The sequence below is a fragment of the Giraffa tippelskirchi genome, chromosome 5, assembly GCF_054371585.1.
Source record: "Giraffa tippelskirchi isolate mGirTip1 chromosome 5, T2T-mGirTip1v1.2.pri, whole genome shotgun sequence".
Lineage (NCBI taxonomy): Eukaryota > Metazoa > Chordata > Mammalia > Artiodactyla > Giraffidae > Giraffa > Giraffa tippelskirchi.
The window spans coordinates 182,218,706-182,246,584 of record NC_137279.1 but is presented as its reverse complement, the minus strand read 5'-3'; the positions used below and the strand labels follow the sequence as shown (position 1 = coordinate 182,246,584).

The following is a 27,879-nucleotide window of genomic DNA, read 5'->3' as shown; positions in this document are numbered from 1 at the left end:
TGCTGGGTAAGAGGCAATGGCAGGGAGTCAAACCCACAAGTTTTAAAAAAGTGAGTGTCTGCTGGAAAGAAATACAGGTCGAGGTGTCCACTGTGAGCTGCCTGGACCTTGCTCCTCCCCCACCAATTGGATCTTTTCACCTTACTCTGCAGAAAATCAAACCCCAGCCCTACAACCCTCTGACTAGCCCACACCTCACATGCAGTTCTCATTATTAGTGACCGGGCCATGGTGAGGAGACAACTGCATTTTACTCTTCCTCATAAGCTAGACTCAAAGTTTGGAGGCTCAGAACTCTTCTGGTTTCACAGACCCAGAAGACTAAATTAGCGACATAAATCTGATTCAGGGCAGACTAGCAAAATGACTAAGTTCCATCATTTAAACTTCCCAAGTAGCATAACTAACAAGGCACTTACATCTCCCCGCGCTGGAAGGAGTTAGGTGCTCAGCGCTCCCATGAAGAGGTGCTCAGACCTGATGCCTGTCTGGTGAGGGCTTCCAGGCTCCCTCAGAGAACTGCAGGCCAACAAGAAGAGCTGTGTTCCGCTGAGTCCAACAAGCCCTGTACACTTTCATCTCAAATCTGAAGTCACAGCTTTTACCCTCATCCAGGTGTCCCGAGGGACTAGTCCCCAGATTCCACTAAAACAGCCCGTCTGTGCTCTGTCATCTTCATGGGGAAGAGCTGTGGTCATGGAGATGTGCTAGATCCACAACTCCTGCACTAAAGCAGTCATGCCCTAACTGGGTTCTCCTAACAGACCCAATGAGGAATACCGAGAGCTGCTGTGGCTTTTTCTTCATACTTTAAAGCCTAGGTTCTGTTTACAACATCCATAATATTAAAAAAAAAAAAAAAAAACCATTCCAAACTGAACCACTCATTGCTAGTACAAAAGAAATACCACACTCCATATTTTCTAGACCTCAGCCCTGTTTCTGTCACACACCTTCATGCCAGGGTTATACTCTTAGGAACTCAGAGGGCTAACTCATTTGTCAGGAGTTGGAGTGGACTCCATCACTGAGATCCTTGAGGGTGAGGAGTTCTCTTTACTTTCACTAGTACTGGTGGTTGGTTTCAACTGTCCAATCTCAGAACAGATGCATCACGGCCTTTGAAATGCCAACTGAGCATGAAGAAAATGAACAGTTTCTAGTTGCATATTTTTGTATAATTTAATAATAAACAACTTTTAACACGTTACTGCTTATGTTTGGATTTCTTGTGTCTGTGTTTCTGCCCTTCTGAGTCGGTGGTCTTCTTTTTGTTCCTGTTCCTGTTTTTCACGTTGTGTGTTTCATAGTAGCGTACACCGACTTTTCTAGATCGCTGTTGCCGTGCTTCTCGCCTCCTCTGTAAAAAACGGCACACACACAAAGAGGGAAAAAACCAATCAAACAAACGCTTCAAGTCGTGAGAGCCCCCTCTGTTTCTCTGTGCTTCGTTCCCACGCTGCTCCCACAACTACTGGCATTAGCACTGACGACGACGGAGGCTTCACCTCACAGACTCAAGCCTGCCCTTCCATTGCAACTCCAAGTGACAGGCTATAATGTGGCCCAACCCTCAGCCAATGCCTGAATCTTTTCTTCTGCACTCTTGCCAAGTGGTCCTCTGGTCTAAGGCTGGACACTCCTAACAAGCCCTCCACCTGCCAAAGGGGACTCCTCCAGCTCTCGAGAGCCCGGTTGGAGCTGAGCTTCACGCACGGCAGCATCTTGTCTGCCTGCACGGCTCTGCTCGTCACAAGTCATGTCCCTGAGGCCACACAAACCCAGCGCTCTTTCCAACAGTAATCCTCAAGTTTGAGGGCAGCAACCGGCATTCTTGAAACAAGACACACACTCAGCTGACCTTCATGCAGCCAAGGTCAACTCTTAACCCTTTTTCACTGACCTCAACCAGGTCACTTGGACTGGGGTTCCTTGACTTAAACTCTAGAGCATTAATTTCATAAAGTGTGAGTTGTAAGAAATGGACTTCCCCTCTCTACTCTAAAACTAGGTGATGCTGAGGACCAGAATACGCACCTCCTTAGACGTAAGTGTCCTGCGAGTTTTGTCTGACTGCTCCTCTTCCCTCTGTGCCTTCCTCTTCTTTCCCTTTTTGGTAGGTGCTGGAAACAAAACACAAACACACACAGAAAAGAAATGGGAATTTTTAATTTAAAATGTGCCTGTGAATCCTAAGGTGGGAATAAGCTTGATATGCCAGAGGAGGAAGGCAGAAGGCTGGCATGAATACAGTGTGGTGTGAGACACAGATAAAACCAGGATGAGGCCAGGAGGCTGCCAGATCGGGGGTAGGGATGGGGGTGTGCTCCCAAGCCTCCAGTTTATCTAGAAAACATACTCGATGTAGAAGTTATTAAAACGATTGCATAAAGAATAAATATACGAACCATCTACCCTCCCAAAAATATTTATCTTTGGATCCACCCTTAGATTCCAAGTTTAATAATGTATTCTTTTTAGAGGAAGTTTCTTGAATTACCAATTTAACCCCAAGAAATGTGCAGAATAAAAAAGCAATAAGGACTTCCCTGAGAGCTCAATTGGTAAAGAACCTGCCTGCAATGCAGGAGACCCGGTTGGATTCCTAGATTGGGAAGATCTGCTGGAGAAGGGATAAGCTACCCACTAAAGTATTCTCAGGCTTCCCTTGTGGTTCAGCTGGTAAAGAATTTGCCTGCAATGCAGGAGACCTGAGTTCGATCCCTGGGTTGGGAAGATACCCTGGAGAAGGGAAAGGCTACCCTCTCCAGTATTCTGTCCTGGAGAATTCCATGGATGGTACAGTCCATGGCTTCGCAGAGTTGGACAAGACTGGGTTGAAGGGTTCGATCCCTGATCTGGGAGGGTCCCACAGGCCACGGGGCAATTAAGCCTTGCACCACAACTACTGAGCTGGAGCTCTGCAATAAGCGAAACCACCGAAATGAGAACCTGCGCATTGCAACGAAGAGGAGCCACCGCTCGCCACAACCAGAGAAGCCTAAGAGCAGCAACGAAGACCCAGAGCAGCCATGAATAAATAGATACTTAAAAAAAAAGATAAGACAATTTGTGTGATAAATAATAAGTGGAACCAGGGTAATTTGCCAGATGTGATAAATATCAGGATGACAGTACAAGAGATAATTCCTGAGATGAAACTAAACTTCCCGAAGTTCTGAAGATACATATCGCATCTACCTGATTTCAGTAATTTAACTGTACCTGTATCGTCTACATCTTCAGCTTTTCTCTTTTTTTGTCCTTCGGATTTTGCAAAAACCATCTCACTCAGTCCCTTGGATATCCTGAAAAGGAAGAGTCAGGTAATGAAACCATCTGACATTTCCCTCCACTGCCCATAGCCCACGCAAACGTGAGGATGGTGACAAGCTCCCAGGTGAAAGAAACCTGCTCCTCTTCACATGGTTAACGCCAGTGGTAGAAGCAACACCATTTTTGCAGGCCCCGGACATTTGTAAAAGACCTAACCACTAAGCTTCTCAAAGTTCAGGCAGTTGTACATTTTACAAGTGTACAGCAACACCTTCCCCTACCCTATAAAAAACTCCTTATGGCAGGTTTCTGGGAAAATGAACAAGCACACAGCCATCTGTGAGAACAGGAGGACGCTACCTGATTGCTGAAAACTTCTTGGCTTTGGCTTTGTTTAAAAACCTCTGGTACTTGGCGATCTTTTCATCCAGGGCTTGAATGACAGCCTTAGTGGTGGGGCGTCCCACGTGTTCCTCCTGGGACTCTGCGTACGACTCGTCCTCATCGTCTCCTGGGTGCTCCTGTTCCTCCTCCTCCTCCCTCTCCGCAGAAAGGCTCTCCAGCTCGTCATCGATATCGGACATCTCCAGAGGAACCAGGTCATCCCCAGAAAACTGAGGCGCAACGTTGATCTTGCCAAAGTTCTGCCGGACCCGCGCCAGAATCTGCTGCATCTCTGAATCAATGCCACAGTGCTGGGGCTCCTCTTTTTCTTTCTCGAAGATGGATTCCGACTCCTCACCTACAGTTTCTGTGACTTCCTCTTCTGGGTTCTTCTGGGTTGTTTCTGTGGCAACTTCCAAAGATGAGGAGGATGGAAGCTACAGAAGGGTGGGGGTGGGGAGAGAAATGGAATCAGAAAATGAAAACTGAATTTCTTAATTTTTATTTTGTTACACTGGAGTACAGTTGATTAACAGTGTTGTGTTAGTTTCAGGTGTAGAGCCGAGTGATTCAGTTACACGTATACTTGTATCTCTTTTTCAAAATTTTTTCCCAATTTATAATACTGAGCAGAGGTCCCTGCTGAATTTCTGAACTTACACATCATACTCTCAAACAAGGCAGTCCTCTTCTCAGGACTAAGGGAAAGTGTCAAAAACATGCACATCTCAGTCATGCTGTTAATGTATTGTTAAGTCAATGAGCATTGAGCCCTGAACCCAGCATGGAAGGATGAGAGGAGTACAGCTGCGATCCGAAAGGGTGCGCCAACGCAGAGTATTCAGCCATCAAAACCAAAACCACTAGGCACTGTAGACACAGGAGGTTGCCTACACCATCCCTGAGGACTGAAGGACCGGGGGCTGCTGAGAAAGCACGGCCCCAGGGAGCACACACCCCAGGGGAAGAATGGAGGCCCAGCAGAATGCTGAGGGCCAAGGAGGTGCTAGTTTAGAAAGTGCTGAGGGTGGAGGAGAGGCACTGAGGAAGCACCTCGAAAGAAGGGTGGGAGGAAATGGAAGGTTCAGAACCAGCCCTGAGGTGGTGAACACTCAGATGCCAGGCATGTTTCGGGGAAGGGGCAGAGGGTGTGAGGCCTCACGTAGTGCCACGGGACACTCACAGCTGAGGCTGGAAGAACTCACGGAATTTTCCAAAGGCGAGGTGGCTGCACAAAGCACTAAATACATCAGGAATCCATGAAATTCAGGAAACAGTACACAAAATTCCTACGTTTTTCTGTTAAGGTAGTTTTTTAGCTTTGGGATTCTCAAGGGAGTTTCTGCCACCACCAAAAAGAGGAAAGGGTGAGTCACAGAGTGGGGGCAACCGACTGTCTCAACTTAACAACTACACAAGGAGGAAGAGTTAGAGAAAACCCCGCCGTTTCCACCCAGGGTCACATGGGGGCAAAGGTGGTCTCCTTGGACCAGAGGCCTCGGCCCCACCAGCCACAGTGCTGCCTACCCCATGGCCTCCTTCCAGAACCATGGCACATCAGGCTCACCTTGCCTCAGGTGTTAGGGGGTACCGCTCCCAACACCTGGAACCTCTCCTGTGACATCCATGGAGCTCCTGCTTCATGTTACCAAGGTCTCCCCTAAAAGGCCACTTCCCCACAGGCCATCCCTAACCACCTCACTTACCAAGCACTCCTGTCTCCCACAAACCCCTCAACCTGGTTTAGTTTCCCTGGTGGCAATCAGTACTTCCTGACATCACATATTTATCTGTGTACTACATGTCTTCCAATAGTGTAATAAAAATATGCATTTGGCCTCTGACCCCCAGTTCCTGGCACAAGAGCTCCTAAAACCTTTGGTGTCTCTTTTATTCTTAGTAAGTCCCTCTGCCCCAAATCAGTTCAGTTCAGTTCAGTCGGTCAGTCGTGTCCGACTCTTTGCAACCCCATGAATCGCAGCATGCCAGGTCTCCCTGTCCATCACCAACTCCCGGAGTTTACCCAAACCCATCTCCATCGAGTCAGTGATGCCATCCAACCATCTCATCCTCTGTCATCCCCTTCTCCTCCTGCCCCCAATCCTTCCCAGCATTACAGTCTTTTCCAATGAGTCAACTCTTTGCATGAGGTGGCCAAAGTATTGGAGTTTCAGCTTCAGCATCAATCCTTCCAATGAATATTCAGGACTGATTTCCTTTAGGATGGACTGGTTGGATCTCCCTGCAGTCCAAGGGACTCTCAAGAGTCTTCTCCAACACCACAGTTCAAAAGCATCAATTCTTCGGCGCTCAGCTTTCTTCACCGTCCAACTCTCACATCCATACATGACTACTGGAAAAACCACAGCCTTGACTAGATGGACCTTTGTGGGCAAAGTAATGTCTCTGCTTTTAAATATGCTATCTAGGTTGGTCATAACCTTCCTTCCAAGGAGTAAGCGCCTTTTAATTTCATGGCTGCAATCACCATTAGCAGTGATTTTGGAGCCCATAAAAATAAAGTCTGACACTGTTTCCACTGTTTCCTCATCTATGCCCCAAATCAGTTTATGCTAATAAGATGACTGTGGTGGGACCCAGCTTCAGACTAGGAGCTGGCCACCGAGAGCTCAAGCAATTGTTGAGAGGACTGGAGATTGAGTTCAATCACCAATGGCCAATGAGCCTGTCAACCACAACTGTGTAAGGAAGCCTCCAGGCTGGTAAGCACCCTAATGTGCTGGGAGGGTGGCCTGCCTGGAGAGGGTGTGGATGCTCCATGCCACCCTCCACCCCACAGGTGCCCTATGCACCTGACATTCAGCTATTCCTGACTTGTATCTTTTATAATAAGCCAGTAATCACAAGCAAATCACTTTCCTGAGTTCTGCAAACCCTTTCGGCAAATGATCACACATGGGAAGTCCTGAATCCGTAGTCAGCTGAGCAGATGTGTGGGTAGCCTGAGAACCCCATCTATGCTGGCACGTGAAGTGGAGGCAGTCTTGCGGGATTTCAGCCCTTAACCTGTGGGGGTCTGTACTAACTCTGGCAGTTACCCAGCTGGTGTCCGAAGCTTGCATAACAGGTACAGAAAGATGAAGCCTATCTGGGATCAGAAAACACAAGGTAATCCTCCACTGGCACATGGACATGGACATGTGTGTGCGTAGGTGTGTACAGGAGGGCAGGGCCTTGTCCTGTAGTACTGGTTGTCTGGTGGTTTTAGGGAAGAGGAGAAAAGGTTGAGTAACATCAGTTTCAGGTATATTGATTTTGAAATGCTGGAGAAAATATTCAAATGGAAATTTCTAGCTGACAATGGAAACTCTGGGACTGGAGCCAGGTGAGAGGATATCAGAGAAATATGGACCCAAAGACTAGCATGAAGCAAAACTTAAAGCCATCTCTTCAAGAGACTTGGCTGAACTCTGAAGAAGACCCTAGAAACAGAAAGGCAAAGTGCCCAAGTTGGAGCTTTGCGCAGTCCACTGCCGGGAGGGACAGGGAACGGCTGGGAAGCTTCTCAGGGTAGCTCAGAGCCCCCAGACCTAAGACTTTCCCTGAGCATCCCGCCTGATCACGAGCTTCCCGAGGGCAAGGACCACGTTATCTAATCCTGTGCTCCCAGTGCCCAGCACGTGGTTGGGTTTGTGAAACAAAACAAATCTGGGAAACGTCTCTGTTCTTCAAGCGGAAGACAAGACACAAAATCCATAAGTGAGCACTCACATGTAATGAGCTCTGCTTTCTCAAAGCCCTGAAGACTGGCATTTACACTCAGTCTTCCATCATACCCCTACTTCCAGATCACCCCCAAGGTCACAGCAGGGGCACCTGGGATGGTAGACACCGCAGCTGAAAGTTATGCCCCAAAGGAAGATGATGGCGGTCCAAAGACACGTGGGTCAGTAATCCCACTCCCAGAGAGGTGGGTACACCTCTGCCTTACCTCGGGGGCTGCTGGGGCTTCTGCACTGGGCGGCTTGACAAAGAAAGGAATCCGGCCCCTCTGCCAGTCATTGAGGACCATCTTCCCCACAGTCCGCAGGTCGGGCTCTCCACCCTGAAACGATGCAGAAAGATGCCCAATTCAAACAACAAAGCCGCTTAGCGCTTTGGTGGCACATCGCTGTCCCAGCTGTCCGTCACCACCTGGCTGCCAAGGTTTATACTTCACACTGCTCACACACATGTACCAAAAAAAAAAGGTCCACACCACACACCGCACACACAGGCCTGAATCAGGTCCCAGTCTGAATTCTCACAAACCTTGGCTCACCTTTAATAACTTTCCTGTCCGGAAAGCTAGCTTCTCCAGAAAGTCCTCAGCATTCTCCCAAGAATCAATCTTGTATGTCTTGCTGATATATTCTGGTTTTGCTCGTTCAAGTACAGCACCAACGTGGTCTTCAGGAGTCTTAATTTTTTCAACTTGAACCTAAATGTTGATAGGAAAGCTCATGCTTACAAGCTTGACTATGAAAGGAGTGAAGCTCCGAGTGTTCTTTGTAATCGTGTCTGAAAATAGATTTCTATGCCTCAAAGCAAGCGGGGGCCCGAGGTGGCGAGACATGGTCGGCTGGAAGGAGTGCCATGGAAAGCCGACCGCAGCCGGGAACCCAGAACCCCGCTCTAACGTGGCTCTAATCCGGCTCACCACAAACGGATGGCATGGCTTCCGCAAGCACTTTAAACTCGGAATGCTTTGTGCTACTGACTTGCAGAAATGGTTAAAATCTGCCGATTCCAGGACACAAAGAGAAGGGAATAAATAGTTTAAGGAAGGAGGGGAGAAACCGCCCAGGATGTATACAGCCAGAAACACTGGCGAAGGTTAAGTGGAATCATTTAAAGCTCTCGGTCGTCTTCAGAAACAAGTGAGGAAATGACCGAGTTCCAAAATGACTCAACCCATAAACCCACGAAGATGAATTATTGCTAAACATAAACAGGCCCTGCTTCCCTCTGGATCCCGTGTGTAAACGACAAACGCTTTTGTGGGATGACATTGACCAGATATGCCCTTCAGCCTCCTCCAACAGGCTGAAGTGGGACAGAGAGGCCGCCCTGTTCAATGTCATGTTCCTGCAGTCTGGTCAGACGGGCTGACCCAAACGGCCAGCTGAGTGAGTACAAAGCAGAGGTCTCCAGAGCTCCCCACAGCATGCTCCCCTCGAAGGCAAACAAAGAGCCTCCCGGAACCAAAGTACTCACGACTCCTTTCAGCACAATGTCCGTCTCTGAGTCCTCGGAGGGGTAAACCACCCCCGGACAGTCGATGAGGAAGATCCGACGCATCAAGGTAATGTACTGCCAGACCTAAAAGCAGAGACTTCCGTTTCTGACTGCCCCAGGTCAGTCCCGGAGAGGGGTTTCACAAAGCCCCGATGCTCACCTAACGAGAGAGGGGGCTGGGGCTGGGGGCGGGTGTGGGGGCGGTCATAGAGGAGCAGCCTGCTAGGTAATGAAGCTCCAAAGCCCCTCCTCTGTAGGCCGCGCACCAGGGACTTCCACGAGGCATAAACTATAGTTTCCATCAGCTAAGGTCTAAAAATAATGCAGAGGCAGGCTCTCCATCTAGGATTGTGCAATAACGTCCAGTAAAGCTTTCTCTGACTTCTCTAAAAGTACTTCTGGAAGCTTCATGCTGCTTGGCCCCAGTTCCTTTCAGCAGAACCATGCTGCACCCCACATTCCGTGTTCCAGGGTAGGCCCCCTAACCAACACAATCTATTTTACACTTGAATTTTCTTTCTTAAGCCAGACACCAAATTTTCTCTAGTTTTGTTTATCAAAGCAAAAGGTTGGAGTGACATGAAAGCAAGACTCAAGTGGCACACAGCAAACCAGGCCAAAATCAGGTCAGGCAGCGGCACACAAAGTACTCTCAGTCTTATCAAAAGGGCAGCGACAGCTTCAGGACATTTCCACCTGCGACAAGGAGACTAAACTCCCAACTGGGATCTTCATCCAAGGGAGGCAGACAGACATTTCCATGTCCTGAATTATCACCCTCCATGGAAATTAACTCAAACTAAGTAAGACCCCTCGAGCCAGACGTACCTTTGTTTCACCTGCGATGGGGGCCACGTTGCAAACCTTCTTGGAGCGCAGTGTGTTTATTACAGAGCTCTTGCCAACATTTGGATAGCCAATGAACCCCACGCTGATCTGTTTCTTGTCAGTGTGCAACTGTTCAAAATAAAAAGAATACACACCACACACACCTGGACTGAGTATCTTGGGACAAACAGGTTGTGTTACTTTGCTGCCATAAAGAATACAGTACAGAACTACCGATGCGGCTTGATTTAAAGCCCAGACACGCACCACCTGCCTAGTCTGAGTGGGCTGCATACACGTCCTCATTAATAAAGCAGAGGTGAGTCAGCGCCTCAATCACTCATGTGAAATTATCCTTGAATGTTTTAAGGTTGCAAGTATGCAGGTCGAGAAACAAAGAAAGAAACAGCTCGTTAGTCATCAGTTTAGAAGAATGCTGTCCACTGATACAATGTCTTCAGGGAAGAGAACCTTAGCCGATGCACTGATCCCATGACCCACCCCTCCTCTTCCCTGCACACCACACTTTGCATTTTCATTGCCAAAAACAAACGACAAAAGAAAAGAAAGGCAGCCTCAAAAGCTAGATAGCTGGGTGAGAGTCTCAAGGAGGCACAGCTCAAGAAGAGTCTACAAATCAGTGGAGGCTTCTGACTAGAGACAGAGGACTGAACATCCATGACTGCCTCACTCCCTCCACAAACCCCCTGGAACCACAGCAGTGAGAATTCACACACACACACCCCCACACCCACAGAGCCAACAGCAATGTGAATTCACACCCCCTCCACCCCCATGTCCAGTCCCCAGAGAGCCAAACACATAAAACGGAAGCATGAGCTAGAGATGAGACAAAACAAACTAATGTGTGATGTTAACAGAGTATTACCAGTTAAAAAGTAGTACCTAACTTGACCCACTACAAAATATGAAAGCTACATGGCTGCAAAGGTAGACAAACTAAAAATGCAGCAAATACACTGCAAAATACAGTGAATACAGGCCTCGGGAATAGGCAGTACAGCCCTCTCTAAGGGTGGGACTGAAATCCAGAGGACTGACCAGTGGACTGTCTGTACAAACAGTCACACCTCTCCTTCCCCTGCCCGGCACAGGCGCCCCAACTTCTCTGCCCCGGAGGCTTAGGAGACATAACTGTTTTGGAACCCTGCATGTCTGAAAATATTTCTAATTTTCAGGCCTGACAAGGATTTAGACATAACAGTTGCTGAAAGCAAGTGTTCCCAGAGTGATTAGCTGAACATCTAAATATTGAATAGTGTAATTCCAGGCCCCTACTCCCACTGCACTACTAGAATCCTGGCAACCAGGTCCACACACCCCCAAGCTGGAGACGGGAAGACTCGCTTCTAGGGAAACTCATAGGTCCAGGAGTTAAGACCTACAGACAGGAACTTCCCTGATGATTCAGTGGTTAGGGCTCAGCACTTCCACTGCAGGGGGCACAGGTCTGATCCCTGGTCAGGGAACTAAGATTCTGCATGCTGCACGGGGCGGCTAAAATAAGAAGAAGAAGACTAGACCTACAGATAGCGACATCTAGAGTGTCCCCCAGCGAAGTCCTGGGTTTCTTCCCAGTCACCCTACAGTAACGCCTCTCAACAAGCCTACCCCCTGCATAAAGCTGCTATAGCCTTTTTTTTGTGGCTCACTCTTAAAAATGAATGGAGAACCAAGAATAACGAGACACTGCAAGTGTGACTCTGGTAGAAAAGACAGGAAAAGAGCAACTTGGAGGAGACAGTGTCAATGTAGGAAAATGTAGAGGAAAATTCCCAACCACCACTATCCTCATCATCCGCAGAGACAGAGACGCTAGTGCATCCGTGAAACAAGAACAGGCTGTAAAAGGGGGGAGGGCGACTCGGAGTTAAACAAGAGCTTTCGGAAGTTGAAAATGACAAGTGAGAGGCAAAATACATTTTGTGATAGAACGGCTAACTGAGCAAACCGAGGTAACTGCCCAGAAAATTGGACAGAATGTCATAAATGTACTGCAGCAAAGAAAACTCAACAATTGGGACTTCCCCGGCAGTCCAGTGGTTAGAACTCTGCGCTTCCACTGCAGGGGACATGGGTTCAATCCCTGGTTGGGGAACTAAAACCTCACAAGCCATGTGGCAAGGCCAAAAATAAAAAATAAAGATTAAATGTGGTACCTTCAACATTCTAAGAACAAATGGTGTGAGGGTAGAATGAAGAAATTTGCAGAAGGCAAGGTCTCAAAAAAATGTTCCCCCAAAGTACTCTTCCGTAGAAAGCTTCTGGAAAACACATTCCATCAAAAGGAAGGAGTAAACCAAGGAAGAAAAGGGATTCAATGAACAAGGGAGCCAACACGGGGAACAGCCATGTGAATTCTCAGATGGTGAAAGGAGATCCCAGGAAGACCCGGCAGCAGTCTGGGATGTGACCCCACCTGGACGGGAGGTGCTGGACACTCTGAAAGTTCCCACGCTATCGAAGACTTGGTGACACATCAGTGACAAATAAAGCGGAGCTACTTAACACCAGATAAAACAGAAGGTCCTATTAGAAAGGAATTATGATCATAGCATTGTGGATCAGCAGGGACTGACACTTTGGTCATAATACTGTAAACACTGAACAAATAGTAGTTTAGCCAAATGCCGTACAAGGACACAGGAAGTGGAGAGAAAGGACAAGGGTAAGAAACCTAACTCTCATTTTCCACAGCAGGAACTTAATACGTAAAACTGAGCGGGGTGGGGAATGAAGAAACAAACTCATAAAAGTGTACAAAAATATGGAAGAAAATGCCAGAAGTAACAGCCATGAGTTTCTTCTGGGAAGCAGGGAAGGGTAGGACAGAGGTCATGTATCCTTTGTTAGAAGCCAGGTAAGATGAACTGAACACATGAATACCGAGTCGCAGGTACAGAACAGGAATCTTCAAGGTTTGCTTTCAGGGCCTCCCTGAGAAACTAGCGCCTGACCAGGGATCAGAGGCTGGAGTTCAGCAGGGTCCCTTCCAGGCAGAGGGCAGACAATGCATGGCCCAGGAGCCCAGTGTGGAGAGAGTGTTGGGAGGGGGCAGGTCATCACCACCGAGCAGAGGGTGGACCATTCGATGCCAGGGACATGGCAGAAAGGAAAGTGACATTCGTCGGGAAAAGGGGTACAGGCTGAGCTAGAGAGCATCTGAGGATCCCCTGTAATCCTGAGGCTCTGTGAGTGTTTACATCGGAACACACCGTTCTCACTACCGAGAAGATGTGGGAGGTGAGACACACTCTGGGAAGAGAAATTCTCACACCAACCCACAGCCTTCCAACTCCAGGAGGGGCAGGCCAGGTGTCGATACCTTTCCAAACTGCCGCAGAAGCTGAATAAACGCTCCTTTGCCAAAGGGGTTAGTAAGACTTGCATGGAAAGCTAGTGTCGGGTAATCCTGGGAGAGGACGGCAACCCATCGTTTCTAAAAGGAGAAAAGAAAGAAGCTGGTAAATTGGAAGTTGTTTATTTACAGGAAGAACCAGAGCGTGAACGACAGGACAGTACTTCGCATACACAGCTGTCCAAGGAAAATGCTAGCTGTACTTCTTTGAAATATTTTTTTCAAGTATGACGGTTGATGCTGTTTTTTGCCTTATAAACACAAAACAGCATTCCCAAAATGCCTTCACTGTTACTAAATTAACCTAACATAATGTGAAACGGGCCAGGGGGCCGCAGCTGCCGCCCCTTCTAGAGGGCCCACACCAGTCCTCCTGTGGGCACCACAGCTGTGCCACTGCCGACCATCAGGGATCAAAGGTAACTGCCCATCATCAGTGAAGCCCATTTTAGTTTTGCTTTCAATGAAGACACCTCAGTGACTACAACCTCAACAGTGCAACACTCTATCTGCTGCCCCAAATCTTAGTAATCATGACATCTACTTTTTCATGGATAATGAGCCACGTGGCGTTGGTTGTCTGTTTTGCATTAGCAGCTGTACTTACCGTTGCCCAGGCTGGAACAAGGTCACATTTGTTAAGAACAAAAATGAGATGTTTCCAGGGTTTCTCTTTTTTCAAGTAAGTCTCAATGTGAGGGGAACGTGTACCCACTGGATCTCTAGCATCAAGAACTTGAACCACAACATCTGATGAATCTATCACCTGCAAATTCGAAGAGGCAAAAGTGATTTGCTACAGCAGTACAAGGGCAAAATGAAAGAGAGAAGGCATTTAAGGGAACCTGAGAAAAATACAGCAATAACAGGGATAACCTCTCAACAGTCTTAAGAGGACGGCAGGTTGTAGCCAATCTCAAAACCCAGCAGTCAGTATTCTAAAAAGGGTTTTTCATCCTGTGGGTATCTGAACTTGTCAAAATTTCAAACAGAACCGGCTTGGAAACCAGTCTATTTCATGACTGCTATGCATTAGTGAGTAGAATCATTTACTTCTTAAACCTCTTAAGTTTCCATGTTATAAGTGTTGTGTATTTTACCAAAAAAACTAAAAAATTCAGTTTGCTTTCATGGTACTAGTTTCCTATTATGTTACCGTTTAATTACGTGACTATACTTGAAAGACTTTGTTACTGAGAATATTATTCAAATTCAACTCAGCCAGTTGAACAGCACTGGACCAGGACTCAGGAGACACAAAGCCTCCTGCACTAACTACCTGGGTGAGCTGAGGAAGGTACTCAAGCTTTCTAGACCTGCATTCTTATCTATAAAACAAAGAGGGCTGGACTAAGGAACTAAAAAATTTTCATGCAGCTCTAACCATGTATAATAAATCTCAGTAGGAATATCATTTTAGCAGGCAATCCAAAGAAATATCAATAGAAACAGAGAATATATGAATCCATGTAATGTTGTTGTTACTATTAAGTGAGTAATAATAAAACAAAAAAACCCGCAGTTATCTAGAACAACAGCAGTATGTGCAAAGCCATATCCGTCCTGGTTTCTCCATGGAGAAAGGATGGATGGATGGACACAGCATCAGTAAGTCCAGGTCTGTTTTCTCACATAAGATCATAAAGGCCAAAGGAACCACTCAATGAGAACTTCAAGTCTTACCTTGTAGAGCTCACCCCATATTCTTTTAGACTGTCCCTTTTTAAATATCTCTTCTTGGGCTTCATTTCTAAATAAGAAAGCACCCAAAGTGAGAAACTGATGCACTATAAAGATTACAAGGATGTTTTAAGGAAAAATCAACCATGTGCCCAGGGAAATGGGTATCAAGACTAGTCATATCAATATGGCTAATGATTAGAGAAATGCCAATTGTAACTACAATGAGGTATATCTCACACCAGTCAGCACAGCCATCATCAACAAGTTTACAAAAAATGAATGCTGGAGAGGGTTTTGAGAAAAAGGACCCCTCTGACACTGTTCATGGAAATGTAAATTGATACAGCCACTATGGAGAACAGTACATGGGTTCTGTAAAAAACTACAAACAGAGCCACCATATAACCCAGTAATCCCATTCCTAGGCATATATCTGGAGAAAATCATAATTCAAAAGGATGGATGAACCTCAATGTTCAACGCAGCACTATTCACAATAGCCAGGATGTGGAAGCAACCTAAACGTCCACCGGCAGAGGAATAGATACAGAAGATGTGGTACATATACACAACGGACTACTACTCAGCCATAAAAAGGAACAAAACAGCGCCAAATGCAGAGATGTGGATGTACCCAGAGATTGTCATAGAGAGTGAAGTAAGACAGAAAGACGAATACTGTATAATATTGCTTGCGTGTAGAATCTAGAAAATGGTACAGATGAATTTATTTACAAAGCAGAAACAGAGTCACAGATGCAGAAAACAAACTTACGGTTACTAAGTGGGGAAAGGCGGGTTGGGATGAATTGGGAGATTGGGAGAGACATATATATACTACTATGTATAATACAGATAACTAAATGAGAACCTACTAGATAGCACAGGGAACTCGACTCAAAGCTCTATGGTGGGACTTCCCTGGTGGTCCAGCGGTTAAGAATCTGCCCTGCAAAGCAGGGGATGTGAATTCAATTGAGGAACTAAGATCCCACATACTGCGGGGCAACTAAGCCCAAGTGACAAAGTTACTGAGCCCATGAGCTGCAACTACTGAAGCCTGCGTGCCCTAGAGGCCGTGCTCCGCAGTAAGAGAGGCCACCACAATGAGAGGCCTGCACACCGCAACTGGAGAGAAGCCTCCACTTGCCACACTAGAGAAAGGCCAAGCGCAGCCACAACGACCCAGTGCAGCAAAAATAAATAATCAGTTTATATATATAAAAAAAAATTTAAGAAGCAGCTATAATTTAGGCAGTCACAAAGAATTATGAAAAGGAAATCAGCAGGACCTGAAATGTAATTCACATGCCACAGCTCCCAAGGAGAGTGAAACTTTGCTGGTAAGGTTGAGAATCTGTTTACTAGCCTCAGAGATATTTACCCAATGTTTCTGACACACAAAAAATAGTTTTGTGTCTCCTCTATTGCTGACTGAGGGCTTCCCTGGTGGCTCAGATAGTAAAGAATCTGCCTGCAATGCTGGAGACCCGGGTTCAATTCCTGGGTGGGGAAGACCCCCCTGGAGAAGGGAATGGCCATCCACTCCAGTATTCTTGCCTAGAGAATTCCATGGACAGAGGAGCCTGGGGGGCTGCAGTCCATGCGGTTGCAAAGAGTTGGATATGGCTGAGAACTAACACTATTGCTGACTGTACCTTTTCGAGGAGGAAAAAATTCAAATTAGCAGAAACATACAAAGTTCAAAAAGCTCTAGGAAAAAATGTACTCGCTGCCTCTTCCTGCTTGGCCTCAAATGGCTTGACTTTACCTCCAGGAGTCCCAGGGCTGGCGGTGGTGCTGAGGCAGAGACAGCACGTCTCCGCTAGGGCCCCTGAGGGACACGTGAAGGGGAACCGGGAGCACCAAACCGGAACAACCTTTCCGGAGGGCAATGCGGCAGCCACAGGTCAAAAACCTGCGTACTCTTGGACACTGTCCTTTCCCCTAGGAATTTATCCTTGGGGAACAATTCAGGATGAGAAAGAACCAGTTACACTGACGTTTTACCCTACAATCGTCTACCACAGGGGAAAACTCTGAGCAGTATAAACGTCCAATCATGGAACTGGCCACAACAGAAACCTACTCTGACGTGAAACATTATACTGCTGTTGACTAAGTACTGACATGGAAATATAGTCTTAATAATCGAGAAAAATACATTAAAGTAAAAGCAAGTTAAAATACAGTCTTAAAGTATTACATCTATAAATAAAAACTTGTTAGAAACATCTAGAATAATGTATATGTGTGTGTGTGTGTGTGTATATATATGCTTCCCAGGTGGCATTGGTGGTAAAGAACCCAACTGCCAATGCTGGAGACATTAAGAGACGTGGGTTCGATTCCTGAGTTGGGAAGATCTCCTGGAGGAGGGCATGGCAACCCACTCCAGTATTCTAGCCTGGAGAATCCCACGGACAGAGACACAACTTCGCATGCACGAACATATGTATATATATACACACACATACACACACACACACACACACATACATCCTTGAATGATTCTTGATCTCCTTTTGGGTATGAACCCCTATGAAAGTATGATGACAGTTATGGATCCTTTTCCTCTCCCTTCTCTTCCCTAAAAACAACAAAACCTCACTACTTTTATGTATGCACATAAGTTTTCCATATTATCTTCAGAGGGTCACAGAAACCTCAAAGGCCATCCATGAATCCCGCTCAGTGATCCAGAGACTCTGGTTAAGGAAATCCTGATAGTCACCAAAATATTAATAACAACAGAGGTGGCAGAATTAGGAGTGCTTATTTTCTTTCTACTGTATTTCCAACTTAACTGTATTTTTTAAAATTGCCTGTGACAGAATATACTGCTATTATTACAAAGAAAAGTGTCACTTATTTTTATTTGGGGGGATTAAGAGGCCAATAGTAAATCATCTACCTTAAATTATCATCCATCTGGCCCCAACCAATTTCACTAATTTTTCTAGTATAAGGGAAGAGGCTAACTCCATCTATGAGATAAATCATTGAGCTTCTTGCAAGTAAGTAACTGTACAGAAGATGTCTGTTACAGAAGAGCAAATGATGAGATGTGCACGAACTTCAAAACAGTACCTCACACCAGTGTCTTCAGCTACCAAGTCACGATCCTTGTCCTGGTCATAGCTCTCAGTGGACGTTTCTGCATTTTCTATGAGTGACTGCATGTCACTTGCAAATAAATTTGGCCGCTTCCTCTGTGCTTTAGGGCCAAATGTTGTTTCAAAGCTTTCAGTATCAAGGATGTGCACCTTTGCATTCTAAAGAAAAAGGAGGATTATAGGTAACACTAAACAAAGCACACAGAAAAAGCAAAAAGTTTAAAACCTACCCAGGAAAGGCTTTCTGCTCTCGTTTTTACAAAGCTCAACCCATACCAAAATATGTAACACGAATACAGCCTGACTTCTCATCAGAAATGCTTATTTAAATAGCAAACACACTTGTTCCCCTCTTCTTCAAGTTCTATAAGCTTCCTTGGAGAAATACAAAATACAAATAATCAAAGCAAATATGAATAGCTGTGTGTAAGACTTGCCAAAAACTCGGCTTTATTTCATTTATCATAAACTTTTAGTCAAATATAATTAAGGCTACAATACTGAAAATTAGCTTCTCTTTTCTAACCCCCTTCTTTTTTTAAAGTTTTCAAACAAGTGCATAAAATTCGCCAAATTCACAGATTTTGTCAAGGATAATCATGCTCAAATTTGTGTTTTTTTTTAAACCAACTGTAAATGCCAACTTTTTGCTGGAAGTTAATTTCTTTCATGGCTAAAAGGAATTGCTTGTTTTGTAAGAGGCATTTTAGTTTCAGATAACATTTTCCCTAATTTAGGTAATGTTTTTTATTAAATGCACATGGAAAGTCTTCAGATGAAAAACATCTAGCAAAAGTCCAAAATAATAGTTTAGATGTGATAAAAGGAACCTGATCCTAACTAGAATTTGATGTGCCTATAAAGGAGTTACTAGCAGAGGAATTTTTGAAGCAGGATGAAAGTCACAGTCTGAGTTAGGATCTATCACATAACAGTATGTTGTTAATAGCCAGCAGAGAATATCCTCCGTTAAAAAAAAAATCACCTTCTGCCCTCAGTACAGGCTCCTCTGTAAGCACCAGCTACTAAACTCAGAAGACAGAACAACCCCATGGCTTCTAAACAGAATCCCCTCCAACTTCTAAAGATCCTTAAGATATTATCATTTTCTCAGTCTCTAAGCCATCTCATAGCTTACTTTTACTCACTGCACTCCAACAAGGGAACATTCCCACACAGAACAGTCACGTTTCACATGAGAACTAGGTTCTAAAGTCACTGGGAAAATTATGACCAAAATTATCCTTGAACATCTCTTAGCCTATAGAATACAGTACACCTGGATCTGTGTCTATAAACCTATACTTCAGGAAGTACAATGTAGTAATATGCAGGGTACAATAAAATACACAGGCAAAGTAAGTTACAGTATTTTGACTGTAGTATTGCTATGGAAACACAGTAATTATTATGCACATACAGGTGAATGTGCAAAAGTTAAAAGTATATCTGATTTAACTACGTGTGTGCATGTATGGGCTCAGTCACGTTCGACCCTTTGCAACCCTGGATTTGACTACACTGTGCAGCAAATCTCAAAATCAGATTTTATAATGAGTAGTAGATACTGCGGTAGCGCAGTGGTAAAGAATCCACCTGCCAATGCAGGAGATGCAAAAGGCTTGGGTTTGATCCCTGAGTTGGGAAGATCCCCTAGAGAAGGAAATGCAACCCACTTCAAAAATTCCTCTGCTCGTAACTCCTGGGAAATCCCATGGACAGAAGAGCCTGGAGGGCTACAGGCGATGGGGTCGCAGAGAGTCAGACATGACTGAGCGACTGAGCACACACATACACACACAAGGTCTTTCAAGGCCAAAGCAGCAAACTCATCAGTTACTCTGAGTACCTGCACCAGAAGACGAGCTAGCTGCTGCAGTCGTGGGCCCTGCAATCGACACTATCAGACATTTAAGCACTGCATTTTAAAGGCACTGAACTGGCATGTGCAACAAAGCAATAAATCCACAATAGAACTTCTTCTCTGTTCTTCTCATAAACAGGATTCCATAGTTTGTTAAAAGATGGCTTTAGGGAGAACAGACGGAGAGAACAAGGGAAATGAGCAACTTGTCTGTAATTCACGAATTACACTGTGTTTCCCTGACAGAAAACAGCCACTGCACTAATAGGTGCCATTCTTCTAGTTCGTCATAAAACAAAGCATAATTGACAAACCCTGAGGCAATAACCAGGCCAGGGGTTTTATTCTGTTCTGCAAGTAAACACTTCTCTTTGAACTGTTTAATTCTTGTATGTATGTCAATGTTTTCTTCCCCTCCTGATGCTGGAACCAAAGCTCTGTGCTGTAACTGATGGATATTTGGGGGAATTATTATTCAGTTCACGCAAAAACGTGCAGGCAAGCTCTAGGCCATTTCTCTGGTTCCCTGTGAAACTCACTCCACTCAAGGCAGGTTCAGTCCTTACTGCACTTTGAACTTCATCGATTTTAACAACCAATCTGACAGGCACCCTTTCCTTCAGGGGACAAGACTCTTCAAGGAACTCACTGAAGCCAAAAGTACTCAACACCAAAGTCTCCTTTCCTACCAACCCAGCCCTAATTCTATGTTTCCCCAAAGTTTGATGGAATTACCACTTAAACAAGTTTGCCTGCAAAAACATTTAAAAATGGTATTGGTAATAGCCATGATCTCTTTAGCTCTAATTAAGTGGTGGCCTAAGTGCTCGCTTTGTGCCAAGAGCCTTAATGGATGTTTCATCTGCATCCAATCACCCAGGAGGTGGCTCATTCTGACTTTCCAGTCAGGGAAGTAAAAGCTCACAGAGACACCTAAGGCTGCAGAAAGGGCCACAGCAAAAGGGTTACAAGTCAGGCCTGTACTCTGGTCCACGATGCTACTGAACCTCTCCTACAGAATTCAGTTCATGCTAAAGGTGAGACCCTTAATGACGGTGAAAGGAGAAGAAGTCTCAGAAAGCTCATGGGTACTGCATCAGGCACTCTTCTCTACAGAAAAAAACAGGAGCTAAATACAGTAGCGAGGGATCTGTGCGGTCTGTGGGGGACACCCCCCATCTTACATGAGGCCGGGTTCGATCATGGAGAAGAGACATGGGTAACTTGCTTTGCTTCATGACAACTTTGTATGGATCCTTCAAGACTGTGTCCATTTCCTCTTGAAATTTTTGTAATGATGACTGCTTAATCACACGTGTATTTCCTGTTTTACAAAAGAATGTTGCCGTTTAATAAACTGCTCCTTATTGCTTTCGCCTCCATCTTCCCAGTGACACAGTGAAAGGCAAGATTCTTAAATTGCCCTCATTTACCCAAACACCTGATACATCCACCCTAAAGCCATTTTCAAACTTAAAAGGAAAAAACCAAACAACACAAAAACTGCCTCTCCTGCACTCATACACTACGAACTAAATCACCAACCCAGACACACAAAGGGTTTCAGTAGTTTTCCAAGTCCAATTTCCTGACTGGACAAAACTGAAAAATAAACATCACTGAATGGAACTGGGATTTGACAGATGTCCTACTTCCAGCTAGACGTGGCAAAGAAATTTGGAGCCAATCACAGCTGATCAGTTAGTGTACTCAGACAGTCCCGAAGCACAGCACCTCCCAAGAGTCATAGCTCCTGTTTTGAGGATTATGAAACCTTGAAGGGACTGTTACATTAACCAACCAAGCCCTGCCAGGGAACAAAATAAACCTATGTAACAGCTCCTGGAGCACACCTTGGAAGTGAGACCGTTCACTAAAAGGCACACTGCGGCACACATGCCAAACTCAAGGTGAAGACCACGCCAGCAGGGATGTTGACAGTGACAGTAGCTAATGTTTCTACTGTACTACTTCCTGGACACTACTCTAGACACGTTACATCACATATTACCTCAATTACCACTGCAGACCTACAAAACAGGGGCTATTTTTGTCTTCATGTTGCAGATGGAAAACTGACGAAAACACTTAAGAGCTTGCTCACGGTCCCAGATAGGATAGAATTAGGACTCGCACCCAGGAGGTCTGGATCTAGAGTCACAGGACATTGCCACCGTGCTCAAGGCCTCTTGAAGGAGTTCTCTCAGACACACTCCTGCACTGCAGTTGTCTAGGGGATACCTGTCCCACCCAGAGATGTTAAGAGATGTTCAAGTACAGTTCAAACAGCAAACAATGGGGTCTGATCACTTGACATGTCCACACAGCTGGCAGTGCTGAGGGAAAGGCTGACAGCCCCAATGGAGATGAAGGTGGGGTTTCCAAAGGAAGAAACCCTGCCTCCCCACTGCCTCTGGAGACCCGCTCCTTGCTCCCGGGAAGGACTAATGAGAGGTCCTTTCATTGTAACTCAGTCCAAATACAACTGCACTGAGAAAAAAGGTTTCACAGGAACTTCAGGCTAAAGGCACAAACACACCTCAAGGCACCTCTCAAACAGTCACCTCCCCAGGTGATCAGAAATTAGAAGCGGAGCACTGGAGCGCGCCGAGGTCTGGGAATGCTAGTCACGAAGGACGACCTCGTCTAAGAGGCTCACTCTCCATGCACAATGATGAGCTCTTTTCAAAAGAGGAAGCCATTTATGAAAGCCACCGGTACCACTTTTCTCTGCATTTTTCCCATGGCAGGGACTTCTTATCTCATTCCTTTCTCATACTGTCCTTAACAGTTTCCCAAAACCCCAATACCTTTTAGACACCTGAACATTCTACCCTTTCCCACCCAGAGCACATTTTCTAGGGTGAAAGTAGCAGAGGATCACACTCACCAAACCACTTAATGTTTGGCTCCACTCTTGCCACTGTGCCAGAAGCCACCGTTGACTGATACTGCAGAGGCTTAATCACTTTACCACGGCTGTTCCTAAATGCAGGAAATAACAGATTTGGGTTGAGGACAGAAGAAAGACAAAGGCAAATTTGGGTTTACAGAATACCCTTTCCATCAACAGGACCTCTTTTTTTTTTTTCCCCCTTTCCCGGTTTTAAGTGATCATGAAATACAGATTTTGGTAAACAAAAAGTCCTTCGACATTCAAACCAGATTGCCTCAAGCCATTTAATCTCTTGCAACAGAGCACGTAATGATTTTTGCTTGATGAATAACAACTAATGCCCGTGTTTAAAAATCTGTTTACTGTTTGTTTGCTTTAAAAAAAAAATCACATACTTGAGCCTTTTTGGGATAATTATTTGAAGGCTGGTTTAAATGAATTTTAAGTAGAGGGTGATTTATGCTGAAACTCGAAATTCTAAAACAAACTGCAGAGTAGGTGACTAAGGCAGATTAAGTTCATTGACGTTTGTGTTTTAGACACAACTTTTACAACAGATGAAGAATCCAATTACCAAACAAATTAAGACCAGCTCACAAAATGTCACACTCAGCAAGTCCCTGTGATCGAAGCTGCCTCAGCAGACCTCAGAGTTGTGATGAGTGTCCAAGTGCCACAGTGTGGTGATCTAAAGTCTGGCCTTAAAAAACAACTTTTTTGGCTGCTTTCATGACACTGCCCTATATGCTTTGTTCAAGAAGAGCAGATTTCTATCTGATGGACATTTACCCTGAGATGTAACACACCGTTCGTGGAGGCCGAGGCCGTGAAGAACGGGGCTGTTGTAGGGTAAGGACTATGACACGATCACTATTTCACCACTCACTACCCATGTCTCTAACTCAAAATTCACAGTTGATCATATAAAACGGTATTTGAAAACACGCTCAGCTGAACAAATGTTGAGTGCCTGCTCCAGGCAAAGCATCAGGAAGATTCTGTATGATTCTGACACATAACTGTTCCTAATGTACCAGTTTCTTAATCTCCTAATGTTTGATCTTAGTTTAATCAACAGCAAAATAGACAGTAATTCTTGCTTTACATCTCAGAAAGAGAAGGACAAATTAGGATAGCAACGCTGGCTTGGTGTCACATTTGGGGATGCCTATTTGGGGAAAGGGGGGGTGGGAGTATCAAGGGCTTCACAAGTGCAGCTACAAGTCCACGGCAGGAAGGGAAGGGGGAGGGGAGGGGACAACAGTGTCCAGGCTCACCTGCGCTCCTTCTGTCTGTACATATTTAGGCGTCGAATTGTGGCCCGGTCCCTCATGTTGTGGCCTCCTGCTCCCTGCACTCGATCTAGGAAACACAAAAGTAGTCTGCACACTATTTGATAGCCAACAAGTCTAACTATTTGATAACCAACAAGTCTAGCCATTGCTTTAAGCACACCAACCAGTATGTGTGCTTAAAGTAGGTAAGCTTCCACCTCAGTGCAAAATCTCCACTTTCTCCACGTGTTGCTCCAACAGAATCACTCCTGGAAGCTACACGGTATGACAAAGCTGAACTAATCTTGACTCCTCCATAGGATTGTTTTGAAAATGATAACAGGTAATGTTTCTGAGCACTAGTTATGGCACTGTGCTATCCATATTACAGGCATCGTCTTGTAATCCATACAACAATCCTATAAAGAGGGACACATTATCCCCATTGTGCAGGTTAAGAAACTGAGGCACAGTGGTCAGCCATCCTGTACAAAGACAAAGATGGCACAGACAGAATTTGAACAAAAGCACTGGATCACCACCTCTGCTCTTAACCACTAAGATGCCTACCTCTGGGTCTCAGTTGAACAAATATTGAGTACCTGCTCCAGGAAAAGCACTGTGAAGGCTCTGTACGATTCTGATGCCTAAGTGTTCCCAATGTACCAGGTTCTTAATTTCCTAATGCTTGATTTTAGTTTATTCAACAGAAAAATAGATAGTAATTTTTGCCTTACATTTCAGAGAGAAAGAGAAGGACAAACTAGCATAGTAATACTAGTTTCACATTTGGGGATGCCTTCCCTGGTGGGCTACAGTCCACAGGGTTGCAGAGTCGGATATGACTAACAACTGAGCATCAAGTCGCCTGTCTACTCCTGAAGTCATGCAGTAGAAAACAGGCTGAAACCACAGGACTGGTGGCTCTACTGCTCACTAACTTGTCAACTGTGAGAAGCCACTTCCCCTATTTTGGCTCAGTCTCTTCACCTGTAACATCATCTCTAAGGGCCTTTTCAGGCTTAATACTGTAAGATGCCAGCCTACACAAATTGAATAATTTAGCAGCAGCCCAGGGAAAACATTCAACATGAATTAAAACCAAAACCTTTAAGCCATATTTTAATGTTTTATTAACTAAACGCAAATGGAAAGGACTCTCACAAGGGCTATCTTGTTCACTCTGTGGTGGAATCTCAAAATTCATACACATCTCCAAAAACACCTTTACTGACACAACCATATTTATTTATCTGTAACGTTTTCTATGCACTTGGACGACTCCAAGAGCCAAATCTACAGTCCTTTTCTCATTTAAACGGCCAAAGCCAAGGTGGCAGGCAAGTGTGGCCAAGTATAAAAAGGCCAATTGGGTCGGTCCACATCACTTTTATCTGACTTTATCCAACTTACTTCTAGCAATTACTTGAGCTGGACTCATACAAGACTGAACTATATTGGGGGAGGGGCTTCAACACCCGACCCACGCAGGAAAACAAGAGAAGGTCAAATTTATGTGCCCCTTCCAACTCTGAGCTTCCCAGTCTCACCTTGGAGACGCCCCAAGGCTGCCAGGCCTGAGAGTTCCCTTTCCCAGCTTTTGACCTGGTGCCCGGCATCTACCCTCCACAGGCGCGCAAGACTCAGCCCTCCTCAGTGCCTCTGAACAAGGAATGACCTTCTCCTTTCTCATACCCAAAGGCCACAGCGCTTGAAGTCACTCCAAGCAAGGCCACTCGGAGTCCCCAACCCCAAGCTTCCTCCAAGCCCCACCCTCTGCAAGCCCAGCCGCCCGTACCGGGATTTGTGCTGGCATTAGAGGGGTTGATGGTGCTCCGTCCTTTGTACTTGGGCTTCACCATCTTGCCGACTGGACTGGTACCAGACCGTTGGGCCCGGCCTGCGTGGTGTAAAAAAGCTCGTTACTTCCCAAGCCCGACCGATGAAACCCGCTCGAAACACGCTGCACCGCGTGTGCGGCACGACGTCACTTCCGCTCGCACCCCCGCGCGACTTCCTGCGATCGCGAGGCGCGCGCCGCCGCACTCCTAGCTCCGCCCCCGCCCCGCCTCTTAGACATTGCCCAGCGTCGAGCCCCGCCCCTCTCACTCCCTAGCAACCGCCAAGCTGCCCTCCGTAGCAACCACCCAGTTACCCTGGACTTGCGGCCTAGAACTCCTAGATCTAGGAGTCCTGCCCGCAAACGTAGATGCCCCTTCCTAAGCCAATGACGCAAGCTTAAGTTTAATTATCTTCTGAATTTGTCCTCTAAGCCCTTCCAAAAGTGGCCGACTACCCAACAGCCAAATATCAATTAGATCTTGTCATCCTTCCGAAAACTCCAATAGCGTATCCTCACTCTCAGGGTTAAAGGAGAGAAAGAGAAACTCAAACTCTTTGCTATCCCTACAGAATTTTGCATGATCTGGTCCCTACCTACTTATTTAACCTCATTTGTACCTTCCTCCCTCTGGTCATTTTCGCTGAATGTTCCTTCTGCCTGAATCATCATTTTCCTAAACCTTTGCATGGCTGCTTCCTTCTGGTCATTCAGGTCTCAGCTCAAATGTCACCTACAGGCAAGGTTGCAAGATTTAGCAAATAAAAATACAGGATGCTTAGTTAAATTTGAATTTCAGACAAGCAATGCAATAATACATTTTAGTATAAGTATGTCCCAGGTAATACTGGGACATACTTATACTAAAAAAATTCATTATTTATGTGAAATTCAGATGTGATTGGGAAGACTTCCTTGGTGTCCCAGTGGTTAAGAATTCGCCTGCCAATGCAGGGGACACAGGTTCAATCCCTGGTCTGGGAGGATTCCACATGCTATGGGGCAACTAAGCCCATATACCACAACTACTGAGCCCGCACTCTACAGCCCATGCTCCAAAACAAGAGAAGCCACCGCAATGAGAAGCCCACTCTCAGCAACTAGAGAAAGCCCACATACAGCAATGAAGACCCAGGACAACCAAAAATAAATTAATTAATTAAATTTTAAAAATCATTGCATGATTTAATTAAAAAATATGATAGGGTTGTTGCTGTTCAGTCGCTCAGTCATGTCCAACTCTTTGCGACCCTATGGACTACAGCATGCCAGGCTTCCCCGTCTTTCACCATCTCCCAGAGCTTGCTCAAATTCGTGTTCATTGAGTCAGTGATGCCATCCAACCACCTCATCCTCTGTTGTCCCCCTTCTCCTCCTGCCTTCAATCTTTCCCAGCATCAGGGTCTTTTCCAATGAGTTGGCTCTTTGCATCAGGTGGCCAAAGTATTGGAACTTCAGCCTCAGCATCAGTCCCCTCAATGAATATTCAGGATTGACTTCCTTTCGGATTGACTGGTTTGATCTCCTTGCAGTCCAAGGGACTCTCAAGAGTCTTCTCCAACACCACACTTCAAAAGCATCAGTTCTTCAGTGTTCAGCTTTCTTTACGGACCAACTCTCCATACATGACATACAAGTCTCCATACATGACTACTGGAAAAACCAGAGCTTTGACTAGATGGACCTTTGTCACAAAGTAATGTCTCTGCTTTTTAATATGCTGTCTGGGTTTGTCATAGCTTTTCTTCCATGGAGTAAGCATCTTTTAATTTCATGGCCGCAGTCACCATCTGCAGTGATTCTGGAGCCCAATAAAATAAAGTCTGTCACTGTTTCCATTGTTTCCCCTTCTATTTGCCATGAAGTGATGGTGAATGATTGATTGGGTATCCTGCATTTTATCCAGCAACTCTTCCTCCTAGGGTAAGTCTTTCCAGTCTAATCTGTCTAAATCACAATCTCTCACTCTTCTGCAGTTATTCCATTATGGCATTCTGTTTTGTTTACTTCATGGCATTTATTACTAGCTGAAATTATTTTATTTACAAGTTTATCAGTTGCTTCCCCAAAACTAGAATGTAAGCTTCTTGAGAGAAGGGAC

General features: G+C 45.4%; 1 protein-coding gene across 1 annotated transcript; it reads right to left on the bottom strand.

Moving 5' to 3' along the window:
- Positions 1–1,170: 1,170 nt before the first annotated feature.
- Positions 1,171–25,914, bottom strand: GNL2 (G protein nucleolar 2). The gene is made up of 16 exons (XM_081495245.1): positions 25,737–25,914; positions 23,942–24,026; positions 22,659–22,753; positions 20,953–21,092; positions 17,879–18,063; positions 14,789–14,855; positions 13,713–13,871; positions 13,073–13,186; positions 9,727–9,855; positions 8,878–8,982; positions 7,943–8,101; positions 7,613–7,726; positions 3,637–4,097; positions 3,226–3,308; positions 2,038–2,123; positions 1,171–1,360 (listed from the first exon to the last, which is right to left on the bottom strand). Exons 1-16 carry the CDS (start codon positions 25,798–25,800, stop codon positions 1,208–1,210), a joined length of 2,199 nt encoding a protein of 732 aa, XP_081351371.1. The 5' UTR covers positions 25,801–25,914; the 3' UTR covers positions 1,171–1,207.
- Between the last annotated feature and the right edge of the window lie 1,965 nt (positions 25,915–27,879).